The 21,204-nt window shown below is 36.8% G+C and overlaps 1 protein-coding gene and 1 long non-coding RNA gene across 2 annotated transcripts; one reads left to right on the top strand and one right to left on the bottom strand.

Moving 5' to 3' along the window:
• The first annotated feature begins 18,467 nt into the window (after window positions 1–18,467).
• Window positions 18,468–19,605, top strand: LOC126595707 (FCS-Like Zinc finger 15). The gene is made up of 2 exons (XM_050262010.1): window positions 18,468–18,894; window positions 19,165–19,605. The coding sequence occupies exons 1-2, from the start codon at window positions 18,611–18,613 to the stop codon at window positions 19,328–19,330; spliced, it is 450 nt and encodes a 149-aa protein (XP_050117967.1). The 5' UTR covers window positions 18,468–18,610; the 3' UTR covers window positions 19,331–19,605.
• LOC126595708 (uncharacterized) lies at window positions 18,718–19,075 on the bottom strand. The gene is made up of 2 exons (XR_007613665.1): window positions 18,976–19,075; window positions 18,718–18,929 (listed from the first exon to the last, which is right to left on the bottom strand). It is a non-coding gene; the product is annotated as an uncharacterized LOC126595708 (long non-coding RNA).
• Window positions 19,606–21,204: the final 1,599 nt, after the last annotated feature.

Genomic DNA, 21,204 nt, shown 5'->3' on the forward strand with positions numbered 1-21,204 from the left:
CCCAACAGGATTGCTTTCTCAAAAATTGAAGAGGCACCGCTCTCCGAATCTCGAGAGCCAGACTCCCAACAGGATTACGTGCTCAAAAATTGAAGAGGCACTACCCTCCGAATCTCAAGAGCCAGACTCCTAACAGGATTACTTTCTCAAAAATCGAAAAGACACTGCTCTCCAAATCTCAAGAGTTAGACTCCTAACAGGATTGCTTTCTCAAAAATCGAAGAGGCACCGTTCTCTGAATCTCAAGAGCCAGATCCCCGACAGGATTGCTTGTTCGAAAACCGAAGAGGCACCGCTCTCCGAACTTCGAGAACCAGATTTCCTTGGATAAAGCTTGTTTGCAATCTTCACATGTAACATCAGCTTTCCAGATACCACAAACCACTTTTTCAAAGTGCTCTAACAAAGTTAAAACACGTGAAATTTGCAGCTCCCACTACATTGCTATGACCAAGAAGGGTAAAGGAATAGCACTACTACTTGTTGTTAGGGAGACTCCTATATATGTCGACCTTCATCCTCCATAGCCAAGCAGACCTGCAAATAAAAAATAATGTTCAACTTTTCTTCACATCCAAGAGGGCACTCTCAGCAGAGTCTCTCGAAATACTCAGTTTCTTTTCCTCCCGATAATACTTCTGCAAACAAGCCACACCAGAGCAAGAGTATCTAATATCATCAGGGTTAAAAGCAAGAGTATCCCAAATCATGCTTTTTCCCTGTCTTTCCTTTGGCCTTGTTCTTACCTGCAAGACAAGGAGAAAAAGAGCAATCAGTCAACACTTGGAATCAAGCTTCCAGTCAGGAACTGACTGCCTGGAACCCCTTGCATGATTATTTACCTGGCATTGCTCTCGAGTACTCATCTTCAACATCTTATGCTTCCAGAGAAGATACCACATCTGCCTGAGGAACAGATAGGGCAAGTGAGAAGGATACAAGCATGTGGAGACAAGCGTAACAGAAAACGTGCCGATACATCCACTACTTTGTCAACAGCAAAAGTATCCCATATCATCAGGGTCGAACGTACTATAGATTTGATGGACTTGTTTTAACCCTCAAATTCTTGAGTCAGCCTTATACTCTGGAGGAAACCAGAAAACCCTCCAGCCCAATTCAAAAATGAGCATGTGGAAAGTTACTTCTTCAAAAGTAAAAGTATCTCATATCATCTCTTCTCCATTTGCTTCTCCTTATCCTTATTACTGTTTACGACATAATGAGAATGAGAACAATCAACCGGAAACCGAAGTCGAACCTCCGATCCAGGTTGCTTGCTTAGAAGTATGATTGCTTACCTTTCTGTTACCTCCTTCAGCAAATCTCCTAGCTCGGCGACTTAGGGGACCCCTACTATAGGGTTTGTATCGCACTTGACCAAGCCTAAAACTACAAGTAAGCTTCAAGTGAAATTGATACATTACCTTGTGCATCTTCATCTGTTAAAGATACCACCCCTGGATGGAGGAAAAGTACTTCTAGAGAAGATGTCACATCTACATATGAGACAGATAAAGCAAGTGAAAATGATACCACACTTCGATACTTAGAAGTTTCGTGATTACTCAATGGCTTAGATCTTGCAAGTCCCCAACTGAGAAGCTTCCCTCACTCGGGAACTTAGGGGAGCACTGTTTGTACCATACTTGACCAATCCCGAAACTACTGAGCACCGGTCAACGTTATACCGTCAAGGACCCAGAAGAGTTTCCCTTCAACCAGGAGGCCAATCACAGCGCGACACGTGTCGACATCAGAAGCCAATCATAGTGTGACACGTGTCAACATCAGAAGCCAATCATAACACGACACGTGTCAATGTCATAATGAAACTATAAACTCTCTTCTATAAATAGAGATCATTCTCTCACAATATTTCCTAATGTCATTGGTACTAAATCATTCACTTGTACTCACTAAAGGAGAGTTTGAACCTATGCACTTGTGTAAACCCTTCACAATTAATGAGAACTCCTCTACTCCGTGGACGTAGCCAATATAGGTGAACCATGTGCATCTTGTGTTTGCTTCCCTATCTCTATCCATTTACATACTTATCCACACTAGTGACCGGAGCAATCTAGCGAAGGTCACAAACTTAACACTTTCTGTTGTACCAAAGTCCTCACTGATTTTGTGCATCAACAGCATTCATTTAGGAAGTCATGTTTATGTGTGAGTTTATTTGGAGTATGAGATCAAATCTGTTTAGTTTTTATAGGAAAGTATATTTTAGTTATTCGAGAGAAAAACAAATGATAGTGTTATTCACACACCCATTTTACCCACACACATTTGTTAATTTTTAGTCATTGATCACCTTCAATTCATTCGATCCGAAATATGAAAATTGATAGGAGTGTGTTAGAAGTAAATTTAAACGTGTGAATAATACTACCCAAAACAAATTATCAAATTATCTTTTATTGTTGTCCTACTTCTTTGGCTTCAATTTCCCTTTAAATAACTAAGTCTGTATTGTGGTGCCCGGTATCAAAGCAACTTTGGACATGGTTGGCTTGTCAGTTTGGTACTTCTATACCCTTTTCTGATTCACTAACATGTTTTGGGACGCGTTTGTGTAAGCTTTTTTTGTCGTCAGTTACATAATCTTTCAATTTTTGCGGGCTTTTTTACCATTTCTCTTATGGAAGCACATAATAAGTTTATTTTTGGGAACCAAACAATTTCTTTACATCACTTCTGCATGTCCATTAAATCTAGGATTGTTATGTTGGGACGTTTATTCCTGGATCTCAAAGTTTGCATACTTATGTAATTTGTTATATATGTATTCGACCTATCCCTCCTAAGGTACCTTGTATACATCCCGCGCTTTGGTCTCTACCTGGGTTCCTTGGCTTAAGCTTAACACCGATGGCTTGTCTAAAGAAAATCATGGTCATGCCGCTTGTGCGGGAGTTTTTAGGGATTGACATGGTCAATTTCTTGGAGGATTTTGTCAAGGTATTGGTCATCAGAATTCTTCGTACGCAGAGCTATAAAAAATTATTATTGGTGTTGAATTTTCTTATGAGTAAGGTTGGCATATACTTTGGTTAATGATTCTTCTGTAAAACCATTTGTGAATGACAATGACTTATACCGAGAGTCCTTGAAGAGAGTAGTTGACTTGGCAATCAAGTTGATGAAATCTTCCATGATTCTCGGAACCTTAAAGAAGTAAATATATTGGAGTCCTAACATCTTGCAGTCAGTTTAGGGTCCTTTCATTAAGAGAATATAAGGTAAATGAGTCATGATAGGACTTTGATTGTACTGAGAAGATTAGGGTGAATATTCTTTCCATTAATAGGTTGGAATTGATAGAAACCCTAAGTATATAATCAAGAAGCAGTCCTTGCTTCCATACCGCCGAGTCTCTGAGCACTATAACCCTATTTCGTTAGTTGAGATCATAAAAGAGGTATTGGAAGTAGAAGGCTGTTTTCTATCTCGCACCAGAAGCGGCTATGGCATCAGGTAAGTCTTTCACATTCGTATGCATGCATGTCGATAATGCCATGCAGTGTTCATATGCAGGATTGGCTGAATATTGTTCTTTAGAATATTGTTCCTTTTGTAATCCTAATACATGCTGTTAAGTTCTTGGGATATTCTTACATCTTCTAGTGTTCTTGCTTGTCTCTGTTACTTATGATGATTTTGCTCCTCCTTGGGTTCTTCGTGCCCAATTGTTCACTTGTTTGTCTCGCATCCGAGGGATGGATTTTTGTTGCTCTCACATTTATCGGGAAGAGAATGTGGATGCTAATAGTTTTGCTAGTATCGGCTTATCTTCCTCAAACTTGGTCTGACATGACTCGCCTCCGTCGACAATTCTTACTTATTTGCATTTGAATATCGTTAGCTTACCTAGTTTCCATTTTTCAGATTAGCATGCATCACAACTTTTAGGCTAATCCCACTTTCATAATGTGTGCTTTTCTTTTTCTTGGTAACAGTTCGTTTTTGGTGTTTTCAAGCTCGTTTTGCAGGTTTATACATTTTAGGATTTTCTTTAGAGAGGTTAGATTTTATGTCTCCCTCCCTCTTTTCTTGTATTTTCCTTCTTTTTTTTTTCAATTGCTTTGTATAATGAGGGTAAGGTTTTATGCCCCTCCCTGACTAGGTGTAACTTTCTTTTTTTATTCAATAAAATTTCCCTCATACCGTCAAGGTTTCTTTAGAAATAAATAAATAAATAAATAAAACTTTTACATATTTTAAGAATACGTGAGATGCATGTTGAGAGTAAAAGTATGTTTTCTTATAGGTTAGATTTCGAGAGCAGTCTTTGTGAGGCTTTAGAAATCTAGCAATCATCATATCATCCATTTGTGTGAAACAAAGTTGTGTGCATCCTTTGGTGGTGAGGAAGATCATCTGCGTTCATCGGTGTTCATCCAAGAGAAGCCAAAGTAAGGGCGGCGTGCTACAAGAACTAAAGTATAAGAGAGGACTTCAAATTTAGTAAGTGCATGCATTGTTGAGTCTTGTATAAGTTCTTTTTCCTTAGTCGATGGTGATTACCGAGCTGTATGCTCTGAAGTTTTTCTCTTCATTTGTTGAAGAGCTTTTCCCTCATAAACTTTTTTCTGTTCTCCGTTTTCCTTTTGATTTATTGTTGTTTCTGTTACGTCGTAGGATTTAAACTGTGATTCAATTATTGTCGATTTGATCAGCCACACCTAAGTTTGTTACGTCGTAGGAATTGTATTACATACTATTTCAAGCTAAAAGTTAGGGTAAATTACAAAAAAATACATCAACTATTGGTGTCACGACACTTTCATACCTCATCTTTTAAAATTGTACATCAACTATTGGTGTCACGATACTTGCATACCTCATCTTTTAAAATTGACAATGTCATACCTCATCTGACGAATTTGTGCTAATGTTATACCTTCCGTTAGCTTGGCGTGAATTTCTCAGTTAAATGCTGACGTGGCTTGATGCGAGGCCCATTTTCTATTAAAAAATTATTAAAAACTAAAAAAAAATCATTTAATATTTTTTAAATAGTAAAATAATAAAGAAAAGTTAAAAAAACAAAAAAAACCAACACTCAGTTCGTCCCCTCCCCCCCCCCTCTCTCTCTTCTCCCCATCTTCATCTTCATCTTCTTCCCCCTTCCTGCAACTGCAACCCAAAAAAAAGAAGAGAAAAAAAAAAACCAATTTGTCTTCCCCGCTCCCAGCCCCCCACCCCCTCTTCTCCCCTTACCCAACCTCCCCACCTTCGCACCCACCCTCTACACCCAACCTTGCACCCACTACCTGCAACCCAAAAAAAGAAAAAAAAATCCAGATCCCGTTGAGGTGGAATCGGGAAACCTTCGCCAGGCCGATTCCGAAGGTTGAGAACCTGGGCGCGGAGAAAATGGGGGGAATGGGTGTGGAGGGAAGAGGGTGGGTGCCGCGGGGAGGGTGGGTGCCACGTAGGGGGGGCCGGGGGGACGAACGAATTGGGTTTCCTTTTTTTTTTTTTTCTTCTTCTTCCTTCCTCCTTCTTCTTCTTTCTGGGTTGGGGGGGGGAGGGAACTGGGTTGGGGTGGGTTTTTTTTTTTTTCCTTCTTCTTCTTCCTCTTCCTCCTCCTCCTTCTTCTTCTTTCTGGGTTGCAAAGGGTTGGGTTTGTGGTGGGGGGAGGGGGTGAACTGGGTTGGGTTGGGGCTTTTCTTCTTCTTCTTCTTCTTCTTCTTCTTCTTTCTAGGTTTGTTGGGGGGGGGGGAGGAACTGGGTTGGGTTGGGGTTTTTTTTTTTTTTTCTTCCTCCTTCTTCTTCTTTCTGGGTTGCAGGAAGATGGGGAAGAGAGAGGGGGGAGGGACGAACTGACCTGAGGTTTTTTTTTTTTTTTTATTTACTTTTCTTTATTATTTTAATATTTAAAAAATATTAAATAAATTTTTTTTAGTTTTTAATAATTTTTTAATAGAAAGTGGGCCCCGAATCAAGTCACAACATTTAACTAAAAAATTCACGGCCAAGTAACGGAAGGTATAACATTGGCACAAATTCGTAAAATGAGGTATGACATTGACAATTTTAAAAGATGAGGTATGAAAGTGTCGTGACACTAATAGTTGAGATAGTTTTTTGTCATTTACCCTAAAAGTTATCATCCTTGCGTCTAAATACAAAGGGAAATGTTTGATAATTTTTTTTTTTTTTTTTTTTTTGTAAATGAATGATTATATTAAAAGAGAACCAAAAGAAGCAACAAACTACGAAACAACAATGGCAACAAAGGCCAAGCTAAAAACAAAAGGAAAAAAAAAACAGAAAGCTGCAAAAAAAAAAATTTAAAAAAAAACATCATCAACCCAACCTAACAACCAGCATCAAGGGGAGAAACTATTGGTTGTTTTAAATATTTTAATAATATTTTATTTTAAAGATTCAACACTTATTATTATTTTATTATATTTATTTTTAATACTGAAGAGTTGTGCTTTATTTGAAGAGTCATAATCCTTTTCTAAAAGGGTATGAGAAGTTCTTTAAATATGAAACATCAGACACAAAACAAAATACGCTAAAACTTTCATGTCTCCCTCAGTTTTCACTTCTCAATTTACATTCCTACTTTATAATTTTTGGGCAATTGATCACTAATTGGCAATCTCGTCTGTCGTTGGGGTGCATATCGGATCAAACATCCTGTGAGGCTTTGGATTGAATCTTAGAGTTGTAAGCACCGCCATAACCTGCACGTAGGGAGGTGTTTACGGCTTTAGGGCAGCGACATTGCACCTCTTTTTGGTTCACAAGCCAGATATTCTTATTACGTTTTTCCTAATTTAAATTTTATAAGTCTAATAATGATTATACATTTGATTTGATATATTTGATCATATAAATAATTGATATATTTCTGCAATATATTTCACAGAAACTACATAGGAATTCTCCATTCTTGAAAAATAGGCACATTTGCAATAGACATTGAAATCTACAAAGAATATAACCGCAAGCATATAGAGTTCACAATGGCTTTAAAGATAGCAACGGAGTGGAGGTGTTCGTTTCTAAATTTATGTTATTCCGTTCTTTCCAAATAGCATAGACAATATCTTGGAGGCACAACTTATTAATGGTAACATCCAACGACTTACTCATCCAATTATTAGCAGCCCAACTGATAAATTCATGTCAATCTAAAGGAGGACAATCACAACCAGACTTAGCACATGAGACCAAATACTGACACTCAAAGAACAAGTGATTGTGAGACTCATTACCAATCAAGCAAAGAGAGCAAATAGGCAAGGCATGAAGGTTAAAGACCATTACCCGACCTATAATAGATAACTTACCCCTTATAGAAAGCCAAAGAATGAAACTATACCTTAGGACATGCTTGCCAGACCACAAGAAACTAGCCCATGGGACCTTCGAATGGAACTCCCTAATAGCATTCCAAGCGGGTGAGGCAAAGTAGCTTCTATTGGGAGACAACATTCAAGTAATAGAATCACGTTTAAACTGGATCGAAAAAAGCTGAAACATAGAAACTCGAACATCGTATTGTAGTTTAACAATACCGTTAATGATGATTCGCTAACCTAGTTAAGTTAGTAGTCCTAGTGGATTAACACATGAACAAGTGAAGTAAATTCACAAGAAGATCGGTAGTGGAGTATTAGGTGGCATGAATGAGAGATGGCAAATTTGCAGATTACTCAGAGCCCCACTGTGGCGCCGGCTTTATTATATAAAGAATCTTGGACGACCCTTTGTAGTTTGTATTTTGTTTTGTTTTCTAGCAAAGGACTCTCTGGACTCTGGAGAGATGGAGCCGAGAGAGAGGGAGTCATGAGGAAGTAATGACCATACAGTGAAGCAAACCCCTACAAACGTTCCACGTCATCATCCTCGCAGTACCAACACCTTGAAAAAGCAGTCCTCTCTGTAGCTTTGAGCTAGACCTAGTTAGTGCCGTGATGCACACTTTAACCTTCTCTCCATCTCTCTCTAGAACTCTCTCTCTTTAGAGCTAGCTTGCTTTAACTATGCATACGAACGTGCATGATATCATCTTCTCTATCTCTATCTTTTTCAACAATTCCAAATTCCATCCATCTGCTTTGTGTGTGTTTTTGTGGATGGAAGACTCAAGCTCAGGCTCAAAGTCAGCTAGCAGAGCAAATTTCACACACACGAAAAACACATGACAACAAACTCGTTCCATATAAGTTATACGCGCTAGGTTGCATTCACAAGGAAAAAACGGGCCAACATCAAAACACCTGTTTGTTTATCTCTTCGAGGCTTATTTACTGCAAAAGCTTAAAGCAACCTTCCCCTACCATTTTGGAACTGAACATATAATCTTTTTCTCTTGCTTCAAGACGATCCAGCTGGTTTAACTTTAACTAGTCTTTTTACTGCAATAAGTACTTCATATTCATTAGCTTTAATTAATCAGTTAACCCTCAATCCAAATCCAATTATTATTTGAAGAATAGCATTACATGGTTGGGGATCTATGAGTGTTTATGTAGAAGATAGAAGTTTATTCTTTAGTTATTATTGTATTTTAAACTAGTAGTTACATTTTACACCCTACATATTTGGGTTAATTTTCAAAATAGTCCACAAAGTATCAATTTTTTTTATATTACACCCTAAGGTAATGAAATTGTATCAATTTGTGCCTTTAATTCGCTTAATTGTACGATAATTCATTAAATTATGAACATGGTGTGCTTGAGATCCTTATATGGGCTAAATTGTAAGCCCTATTTGCTCTATATTGACAAAAAAAAAAAAAAAAACCTCTTAAATTAAATGAATGATTAGACATTTAAAGCATGAACACAATTTTAGGACATCAAGATGAAATGTGAGAAAACTAAAACCTCATGATCCGTTTTGAAAATATCAAACCTAAATGGGTTAAATATAGTTAAACTATTAGTCATTTCATGGGTTGAACTATCAAATTATTAACTGCTATCCTTTCCCTTGATGACATACTTTATGCTTATATGAATCCCACACTAATGTTACATAAGTCACTGTTCATATTCATCTACATCTAGATTTTTATCCAAGAGAATTTTTAGTTGTTGTCTATATAACATTTTTTAATCCATTCGTTATTTATATGGCTCGATGCAAGGCAAAACATGGGTCAACTAAACGTAGGAAAAGTATAAAAATTAAAAATTAAAAAAAAAAGCTTGACAATAATGGGGACCAAAATATCAGCATGAGTAATTCAAAAGAGGAGTAAAAGTGTCAATGTCTAAATGATGGGGACCAAAATGATACTAAATCGAAAGTAGAGGGATGCATAGTGGAATTTATTATACTTAACAAAAACCATGAGCAGTCTAATTATTTATTCATCAATCAAAACATGTATGGTATTGATATCATGGAAAGCCTATTCGCATGGGAGTTAGGGCATGCAAACATGCTGATGATATAACATATATATATATATATATATATATGTGTGTGTGTGTGTGTGTGTGTATTTTATATATATGGGTCTTGCTAATTAATCTTATCTTCTAATAATGTGATAGTAACATTAATTAGTTGTATAATTTTGCTGGGATTGATATATCGTCAGGCTGATGAGCTTATATGTAAACAAAAATAATTAACATTCAATTTTGTCAACCCAACTTTTCTTAAGATACCATCAAATCGAACACGTTTGTTCTGCATTTTTTCCCGATGATAACTAAATTGTTTTCCAATCTTATTTTACATCAGATAAGTTGAAAGCAACTAATTAAGAAGTCAGAAATGTCTTATATTTTTCTTGTACATACTTCTTAGTTCTTACCTAGCTTTGGTCAGAGATTTCCAACAAATGAATTAATATCTTGATATGCCTATGCAGCTATATATGGATCTTGATATGCCTATGCAGCTATATATGGCTGCATGCGATTAAGGGTTGAAAGGATTGAGTGGGAATGCAACTTTTATATAACGGGAATGTTATTATGGTGATATCTCAAATTAATCAAGCAATCTTATGCTTTTTAAGCCAATGATGCCCTTTCATGTATGGTATCATGGAAAGCCTATTCGCATGACGTTAGAACTCGAAATATTCTGTTACATATATAAAGTCCTTCTCGAATGTGGGAGTTGTTGGAAATGTGCCCTAAAACCAATCATATGATGATACTTTGCGGACATTTCACATGTTAAACTAATCTAGTTTAATATCAAGGGCAAAGATTATTGTTTGAGCCGTCTCATATAAATGTTATATGCTTAAACGATAAGTCCAAGGAATATGTGATTGGGAGAATGCGATCTAAAGAAGTTAGATTCATGAGACTATTCTTTCGTAGACACATCCTAAACGTTCCTGATCATAGGATTGCCAATTAGGCATTGACAGTCCGTTAAGATCAGTACGTGCTGTGTATTCTCTCAGGGAGAGTGACTAGTCTCGAGTCATTGGTGTGTGTGACATCAAGACAAGTACGTAGGTGCTCAATAGAGAATGAGTTCACTGAACACGATCAACGAAGAGTTCTCATATTCATGTCACATGAGAACTCATGGTTGGGATAATGCAAAGTAGTCCTTTGACCTGAGGCATCACGTTTGTCTTGTGGTTAAGTCCTTGATCTTTGATTATGTCAAAGTCACCCCATCCGCGGGTGTCCACGGCATCGTTGGGGTTAAGCCACTTAGCTATGGAGGCAAGTGAATGCGCAACAAGGGATCTCTAACCTTCAAACCGTTTGAGGGAGAATACTCTATGATATGATTAAAAACCTCTGGCCAGAGTATGAATGAGATTTAGGAAGTCGTTCCAAATCACATTCAAGGTAATCATATAAGCACACGAATCACATTGGATAGTAGACATGAATAAATAAACTATCAAACCAAACAATGTGATCAAGAGTATTGTATTAGAGAAAGACCGTATTGCATTTGTAATCCTAAACTGAATAGGTTCTCTACCTCTTCTGATTAGCTTGGGTAACCATGATATGCTGCTAGGTGTCACTCATGGTTTGTGGAAGCCCTAAACGTGTGTAATCACTAAAGGGAGAATTGAAAGTAAGTTTCAATTCACAATCAATTTGAAAGAGTTTTAATCGCCCACTGCCTCGCTAAAAGGAACCTAATGGATCGTACACCGTGTAAGGTGGAGATTGAAGAAACAATGGAGATGAGTAAGAATAATTAAATGGTTTAATTATTTATGGCAAGGATTAATTAATGTGTTAATTAATCAAACGAATAAAGTTCGTTAAAAGACCACGGGTTAGTTTTGGGCCTCAAGGCCCAATGGGCTTCGAACGTCAAGCCCATTGACTTAAGTTGTATGACAACTTAATTCACAAATGCCCAAAAGCCCAATAAAACCCTTATGGCCGGCCATGTTAGAGAGAATGGCCTTTTGGTTCTTTAGGTCACTTATTTGAAGTGACTATATAGAAAACTTTATAGCCTAAAATTCATTAAGGGTTTCTTTTAGAGAAAATTGGTGAGAACTTGTCTCTCCTTTTCTCTCTAGGAGGCCGGCCCCCTTGGAGGGTGGATCTAGCAATCCCACTACTCCAAAATCACTCATTCCTTCTCCAATCTCTCCTTGGTGTGGAGACTTAGAGGTTCTCAATTTTGGGAACTTGGAGAAACCTTTTCATCCATCCAAATCCATAGATTTTAGATGCAAGGAATGAAGGCCCTCTCTTTGGGTGATTAGCCTTTGCTTATGCAAAGAGGAATCTACAAAGGTATAAATCTCAACTCACTTTGTTTTGAGATGATTCTTGGTTCACCAATCTACTAGGCTTTGAATTTCATGGTTAATGTTTTGTTTTTGAATGCATGCAAGCATGATTCCGCCTTTTAATTGTTAATTGCTTGCTATAGATGTTATTCAAATGAACATGTTTTCACAAAATTATCCTTCAGGAGTACATTAACCCTCCGATAAAAGCAACGTGTGTCTCCTTTGGCTAGTACAGAATACATATATCGTAAAAATAATTATTCATTGTTAAACTGTGAAAGTACTACTGAGAATGGAGTACAAATAATTAGCAGGTCAAAGTATAAACGGATACATACAAAAAGGAAATGAGGATAGGAAACAATGAATAGGGAAGGTCGCTATCAAACTCCACCTTTGCAGTTTGTTTATAACAAAATGGATATGGAATGCAAAGCAGATCAACATAAATTAAAGGAGAATTGCAGCCGCTCCAGGAGTACTGGCCCTCTTGTTTTTTCCCTTTTTTTTTTTTTTTTTTGTTGTTGGGGTGGGGATGATGTATAGTTCATTCAAAACCTTCTGCACCGATGGAAATTATCTAAATTGACTTGCCAAGATTTATTGGCAGTATTGCTATCTTCACTTGTCTATAATAACTCACCATAAATATCGACCTAGATAATTATGCTTGATGAGCGGGAGTTATGGTGATTGTGAATATTCGTCTATACAGCTAGCTAGCTATTGATTTAGTGATATTTATCTTCTAAATACTTTAAGATGCCTCAAATTTAAAACTTATAAAGATGTTGATGAAAGTTCTACTGACAATACATAACACAAAAGCATCGAAAGTCATTCTTTACGATATGCATGGATTAGGAAGCATCAAAATTGGTGTTTGTATATACAATGTCATATCAGTTTTAAAGATATGATTTGCATTTTTATATAATTTATAGAATCATTATGCTTGATCAACAGATATATATAGCATTGTGTTTGCATATACAATCAAACTATTATGATCTAATATTTTATCTCTTTCGAATAGTAGAAAGATCAAGTCCCAAATTCAAACTCATCTCCCTCAGTTGGTTAAGGTTATATATTATAAATAATTATGTTAGAAAGAAGATATATTCGACTATACATAAAACAAAAGCATTGAAAATGTCATTCTTATATATTAATTTTAAGATATGGATTATAAAGCATTTAGATGGTAATAGTATATATAATTATAAGACCATTTGGGAAAGCACTTAAGTAAAGCCCACCCTATCTGTTAATGGTTTCGGATTGGGTTAGACATTGTTCCTTCCATTGAAAAGGAAAAAAAAAATTAAAATTCATGGGGTAGCTAGGTTGAGATAGAACTTTCAAATGTCCAATCATCTTCATCTACACACTTTAATACCATAATCTATTTGGACATAATTTTGGATTAAATTATAATTTACAATCTTTCTGAATTACAGAAAGCCATCCGATATAGAGAGAAGATAAATGAAAAGGAGAAATTTTTTTCCCTACTGATACAACATTATTGGGAATGAGAGTTGAGTCTCACAATGAGTCAACAATAATTCAGTATCGAACTTGCTAACTGTGTGAATCAAATTTAAGATCTACTTTTTTTTTACAACGGTATTCTACATTAAGGGGGAGGAACTAAGCTAGGCGCTGCACAATGGACCAACTGCTAACTAAGCACTGAACTGAACATAGATATAGTATGTCATTGATCACCTATGTGATTCAAACTTAAAACCTCATACTTACATTTGAAGAGAAATATCTCTCAATTGTAGTACTAATAGAAAAAAAAATGTTGGTCACTTACATGCAACGTTCTAAAATCATTAAACGGTAGTTAGGCGGTGGGGAAATGTCTAACGCCTAAGGGCCTAGGTGATTTTTTTTTTTTTACTTTAATAAATTTATTATATATTATAAAATATGAGTATTTGTGTAATATTTTAGGGCTTTTTCTATTGATTTGGTAAATATATTTTAGGTTCCTACGTTCTTGTTGGGGCCTTATTCTCTCTTATAAATTATTGGGCCTTATTTTCTGATTTACAAAATAGAGTATTCCTACATTTTTTTTATTGGAAATATTCCCACTTAAAAAAACCTAAGTCCCCTAGGGTAAAGATAATGAAGAAGAATCTCTGTCTACCATCACTTAGGTCGCCTAGCCCGCCTAGATAGTGACTAGGCAATCGCCTAGCCTTTACTCGATTTTCCTCCACAATTTGGCCAAAATTCCAGTGACACTCCATCGCCTAGGCCAATTCTTCCTTGTATGCATATCATAGTCTACCATATATGCAAATAAGTCATTATATCTTAGGAAAATCTTTCTAACTCTTGCAAAGGCATCTCGATACACAAAAGATAGATAAAGGCAATGGCGGATCCATAAAAATTATTGGGCGATCAATATGGCATTTAATCAAGTACTTGGTGGACCTTAGTAATTTTACCAAGCCATATTGCATACCTATCAACATATGCCAACAATTTTTTAGCAAACATGCCGACATATGCCAACATAAGCTAAGTGAGTGTACATATGCTCATAATAGCTCATCCAAAGACATAAGGCTAGTAACTTCCATGCCCAGTGCCATAGAGGCAATTCATCGAACAGTTGGAAGGCAGCTTTCAGAAGCATCTCAGAACTTTAAGGGGTAATTTAGTTAAACAAAGTATTACAAATAGGAATTAAAATAAACTCCTAACTAGACAATTAAGCATAAATCTATAAGGACATGGAAACCTACGTATTAAAACATAAATCTATAAGGACAAGGAAACCTACACATTACTCTCTCCTAAAGGTAGGAAATTAAAAGCAATCCCAAAATTTAACAATCTCAGATTCCCAAATGCATTACTATTTTCCAACTCTCCAACACTCCCCCTCAAACTCATGGTGATAATCATGAGTTTGCCAAGAGAAAGCCAACTTCAACAACAGCATGTAGACAACAACGTCACTAACTTCAAACACAGAGGTTATAAGCAACCGTCTTGAGTAGTCATTAGTCCAAGCACTCAAACAGTCATATTCAAACAACCACAAGAACAAAGTCATAATTGGACCACAACATCATGGTAACAGCTACAGGTCATGACAATAGTATGACAGTAGTAACAACACAATTAAGATTAGGGCAAAGGAAACAAATTAAGGCAAGGCAAGGCAAAAAACCATTTAACGCAAGGCAAGACAAAGACCAATTAAGGCAAAGCAAGACAAAGGTAAGGGCAAATTCAAGGGCAAAACAAGGCAAAGACCACATAAAACCCTAATGATTTAGGATATAGAGCAAATGCAGGAGTAGGGGCAAAGCAGCAGAGCATCATCTTTAGCTTCACAACATCAACATTAGGCGTATTGCATGTGGGTACGTGCACAAACTCGATAACCTGTAAAATAGTAAACAAATATAAACAACCAATGATCGCGGGGGAGAGGGGTTCCAGCCGAAGGCTCTCGATGGTCAAGTTAGTAAGTAATATTATAAGACTCGAGGGGTAGGCAAAAGAATAAGTGTGTGATAATTGCGTTATCAGAGATGAACCTTAGAATTGGAATTGTGTATTTACACCAATCGACATAGAGACCTTTTAGGATATGAAATTCATATTAAACAAGGAGGACTCTACATAATATCTAGGAATAAATATTGCATCCTCTTAGGAGTTGGATTACTTGTGGTGCACGCCAATCCATATATTGTAGAAACTTCAAGAAAATAGGAAACATGGCTAATTCCATACTGGATTAGGTTTCCGTATCTTGCAGAACAAGCATGGTCAATCTTAGACTTAGTGAAGTCGTCGGACTTCGCCCACTTGTTGTGGAATAAGATGATGGTGGCAACATTGATATGTCTAAGCAGTTCTGATGTGGAAGCTTTTGAGTCCATGACCAGACTTATGTGGTAATTGTATTCCAATCCACCTTACTTTGACCCTGGAAAATCATGGTCCCACAATAATTATCAACATGTGTATGGGATGTGTAGGTAGGAACAAAGCAGTGGAAGCATCTATATCAGCAAGTTCACGGCATGTGGGTGCGCAAAGATATTTAGCTTTGCACACCCGCAAAGAAGCGAGCACAATAAAGTTCAACCAAGAATCAAATTCAGTTCTGATCTCAACTTAAACAAAGTATTATACAATTCTACATAACTCGAATACTTTTTATTCTTCTCCATAAGGAGGTATTTATAGAACAAAAAATATAAGAATAACCCGAAATAAGAATTAAAATCAAATCTTAACTAGACAAATAAACATAAATCTACAAGGACAATGAAACCTTCATATAACTTCCTCTTAAATGTAGAAAATAAAATAAAATCCCAAAATTTACCAATCCCCAATACATTCCTATTTTCCAACAAATTTAACTGACCGTCCCTGTCCCAAGATGGATTTGCCCTTGAATCGAGGTCTCTCACATTCATTGAAGGATTTGTACATGAGTAACATAGTGTAACACAAAATAAAAATAACTCATTAAAATCACAAAGAGCTACTTAGTACTATGATTTATTGATATTCATCTTCACTTGTAAGTAAAAAGTCTCATGTCCTACTCATTTGAAACAAATTTGATACTCAACTATATAATCAATTGTGTGACTTAGTTTGAAGATCCACCCTTTAGTATAATTATTATATATTAGAAAAATCACAAAAGAAAACGGCCATGCAACCCAAAACAAGTAGTAAAATATATTAGAAATTAGAAGGCGTGAGATGTGTACATAAACTCAAGGGTTTGTTGGTTAGTTTTGGCAATTTAGCATGTAGACAAAAGCAAAGCATGCGTTTCTGTCGGCCTTCATGTATAAATCACACGACCCATGCAACCCTCAGCAGAAGAGGAACTAGTCACATGACCCATTTTTATGGCTTTTGTGCGAGAGAGAGAGAGAGAGAGTAGTTCTTCCACTGCGACTGCGACTTCGACTGCAACAGCGACTAGGGTATTATTCTTTTCTTTTTTCACTCATCAGACCCTAATTATGCGAGACCAGTTATACAAGCAATCATAATTTAAACGTAAACACAAGCAGAAAGTAAATAAATAAAAAATGTTACTTTTATCACATTATCCTTTCTATACTAGTAATGTTAGGGTGCGTTTGTTGCACCGGACTGTCTTGGACTGAACTAACTTCAGTGACTAAGCTGGACTGGCTTAGACTATACTAAGCTGGACTAACTTAATGAAGCGTTTGGTGCAGTGTCAGACTAAGAAGCTGGATTAACAATAAATTATTATTATATTTTAATTTATTTTCTATTAAAAATATCAAAATGAATATATGGAAAAAGAAAAGGGCATAGCCCTCTTCTTCTTCATGGATTGCAGGTGCTCCTACAACTTGGAGAATTATCAAACTTCAAAAAACTCATCTCAAACCTTCATCACTAACCTCTCGATCCCTAAAAACCCCCAACCTTCATCGCTAACCTCTCGATCCGCTTCTCGGGTGTACCATCCAGCGATAGTAGGTCGCCACTGACACACCTATTTTGGCCGTATCGTCTACCGACAACAGCGATTTGGACAGTAACCTCTCGATCCGCTTCTCGTGTCCACTGGTAGCGCACAAAAGAAGAAGACAGAGTATTGCGCCTTTTTCTTTCCTCAATTTTTGTTCTTCTTTCACAAATATTCTATAAAATTCCATGGAAATTGTTTACTTGCCTTCTGGATGGTTGAATGCTATTGCTGGGTTTCTTTGAAGGTTGGGTTGGGTAGCTGGCCACGGTGACGGCGCCGCAGAAGAAGAAGCGGAGCGCGGAGGGATTGGAGTGAAAGTTGGGGATTAGGGATGTTGGCCTTGTTTCCTTTCTTTCTAGTCCGCCTTAACACCAAGGGAAAGCTTGGGATTAGATAGCGAGGGTTAGCGAAGCGCGGAAGGATTCTTAGTTGGGGCGAGTCCCATTTATTTTAGTCCAAGAACCTACCAAACGTAGGATTATAGTCTTATTTAAGTTAGTCCAAGCCAGTCCCCCCCTAATGAGGTGTAACAAACGCCCCCTTAGAGGATTAAATTATGAAACCAAAATTTGTACACTATATGACGTGATTGTTGATGATTGAATTACTAAGTGTTGATTAATGTGCTTATTTGACACATCATATCATTTACAAATGTGGTTTAAAATTTTGATTTAGCTAGGATTACTCTTTCCATACCATATTTGTACCACAATCTAATAGAATAAGAGGCTACTTAGAAAAAAGAGGGCATGGTTTAGTGATATTCTTATTCATTTGTAAGTGAGATGTTTTTTTTTTTTGTCTGAAAAGTGAGAGATCTTAAGTTCGATTCTCGCTAAAGAAGAATTTGAACTACATTATTACTAGTCCATCGTGAGGCTTAGCTCACTCCTCCATCCTCTTAACGTAAATAATATCATTTATTTAAAAAAAATTGCATGTATTAATGAGCTCTATTAATTCAAAATGTGATATTGATATGATTTGAAAAATATAATATGAATAGCATTGCTCAATGCAAAAACCCTAAAAAAAGCAAAAGAAAATGGTAAACTAAAGAGGGGGGTCCGTGGCAGTTAACCAGAACAAGGAGTCAAATCGATGGCTACGCTAATCGTCCTTGTTACTGCTCCATAGCTGTTAGGGTCCCACCAAACCCACCCGTACCATCCTCCTCTCCCTTCTTCTCTTCTCTATTTATTTTTCCTCAATTTTTCCTCTCAACCAGAGAGAGCAAAGGCTTCTCCTCCCTCCTCCTCCCTTCTCCTCCTCACACTGAAATTTTTAGAGAGAGATAGGAACCATCCATAGAAAATTTTAGAGAGAAATTAACTGGTTCAATGAGATAGATAGATATGGTGGGACTTAGCATAGTATTGGAAGGAGGTCAAAAGGGGAGTGGAGTTAGCAATAATGTCCCACAAGTAATTAACAAAGCCACCATGATTGTCATCAAAAAGCCTTCTTCTTCTTCTTTTTTGCCTTCTCCTTCAAGCCCTTCACAAATAACCCACACAAGTTTTCATTTTTCTTCTCACTCCTCAGTCTCACCCTCCTTCTTTGGGCAACCAACTTTTCTTGACCAATGCTTTCTCTGCAAGCAGAAACTCTTGCCTGGCAAGGACATCTACATGTACAAGTAAGTTCTCTCTCCCTCTCTCTCTCTCTCTCTCTCTCTCTCTCTCTCTCTCTCTCTCTCTCTCTCTCTCTCTCTCTCCACGCAAAACCCACCAATTTTTTTTTTAAAAGATCACACTTTTATTACTAACCCACCTTTGATTTTGCTGTTTTGTGAAAACTCCAGGTTTTGTTTTTTGATTTTCATCATTGCATGGTGATTTTGGAGGAAAAAAAGTTACAATCTTTAATTTGGATTATTTTTTTTCATTTTTGGTTCTTGAAAATGCAGGGGGGACAGGGGATTTTGCAGCGTGGACTGCAGGTACAGGCAGATTTTCATGGACGAGGAAGAGATTGTTCGCAAAGAGAAGCAGAAGTACTGTTCTTCTTCTCCTTCAGCTTCCTCTGATCAGCGCAAAGGGACCAGAAACCGAGCGGGTGGAATTGCCTACTGAGATAGAAGAGAGAAGGAGAGGGAGAGAGGGGAGAGAGTTTTACCGGTTTGGAACCGAGATGAATTGGTTTCTAGAGTTGTATTTCCAGTTTTACCCTTAGTTTATTTCGAAAAGACTTTGATCCTTTGTCGGTTTTTCTTGCTTCCTGCTACGGGGCCAGAAGAATCCGACCTGTTCAAACGTCAAACATTTAGAACAGAAACCATGGCGGAGGACAGTCGTGGGATTTTGTGACAGTTGGAAGGGCATTAATGGCATTTCCTTCTTATGCTTAACACTGGCATTCATGATTTTATTTTTTGAAATTTGTTTTTTATATGTATATGTTTTTTTTTTCTTTAAAAATGAATAAGTGGTTTTGTCACGACAGTTCATCCTTTTAAGGGTTCAGAAAATTTCCAGTGACATTTTAGTCTCTTTCTGGCCACCATCGTGCAATTCATCAACGTTACAAAACAAATTCAGATGTGTCGTGTGAAATACGTGTCTGGAATTCGTCCCTAATCATTAGGACACTCCAGGGTGGTTATATACAGAAAATATATTTTCGGAGTTTTATATTTTCTGTATATATGGCCACGTTTGCTTGATGCAATGCAATGGCGGTTGGGCGTATATATAGGGTAATGGTGTTTGTTCTATGTTGCGCATTTTTATTGGATTTGTAGAGGGAATGTCTAAATTGCTCACTGAGTGAACAATAGTATATAAATGGTGGACAACAGTGTGCAGAATTAGTACTTGGAGAACAATGTCAATCTGTCATGCTCCCAACAAAAAAAAAAGATCATGCCACCAAGGAACATGAGATTTCCCTACATTTTCTTAAAATCCCTTGTTCTTTTCCTGTTTACTAATGAGGTCCTTCCATTTCTGCATCTTTAACTCTTGAGTCCCTCTTGATTTGATTGCAAACATCCAATACAATATTAAGAAAATTAACGAAAAGTCTAAAAAAACTTTTGTTTTAATGAAAAATGACAAATAAATGCGTAGTAAATAGTATCAAGAAAATATAACATGTGTTTTCTCGTTAAAAATAAACAGTATCAGAAATGTTTCGTCGAAACTCCCTACAATATTTAGCGAGAGTTTCCATTCTTAACCACCATTTTTAATTACCTAAGTTTCCATTCTTCACATTTGCCAGTCGGATTGACAGGACAGGAGAGTAGGTCCAATAAGATTTGCCAAGTTTGAGCAATCTTTTTTTTTTTTTTTTCTTTGCAAATGGTAGTGTCCAAACATATAGTATATAACAGGAGGGTTGGTTTTTGGGGTCTTGTTTTCTTTGGTACCTGGTTTCGGGATCTTGGGCTTCTTGGTGGTACATGGTTTTGGGGTCTGAGATTATTAGAACTCAAAAAGGAAAGCATGGTTTTGGGGAAAACCAAGGAAGAAATTTTTCACTAAGTTGGAACAAACCCTAGGGATATCAGTTATATCAGATTGGTTTGCAAAGCAATGGTAACTGTCACTACTAATCAATCTCGCATTAGGGAAATATTTCGTATGTATAATTGTATATATGTAACTTTGTTATGGAAATGCAGAGAGAATGGTGATTGTTATCATTTCATCCGTGTTTGAATTAGAGAAACATTTTGCAAACGCCGGTTATATATAACTTTCTTCAGACAATGCATAAATAAAGTTGGTTGTCGACATTCATGGGTTTTTTGTTAGGAAAATTGTATGCACCTATTATATGAAACTTTCCTCTGACAATGTAGAAAGGTAGTTCTTATCGTTTATCAGTGTCGTATTAGGGAAAGATTTTGTAAGCGTCCGTGTATTCAACTTTCCTCTGACAATATGCAGAAGTAAAGTTGATTCTTATTATTTTGTCGTATTAGGGAAATTTAATTATTGTT

This window comes from Malus sylvestris, chromosome 13 (genome assembly GCF_916048215.2).
Source record: "Malus sylvestris chromosome 13, drMalSylv7.2, whole genome shotgun sequence".
Taxonomy (NCBI): domain Eukaryota; kingdom Viridiplantae; phylum Streptophyta; class Magnoliopsida; order Rosales; family Rosaceae; genus Malus; species Malus sylvestris.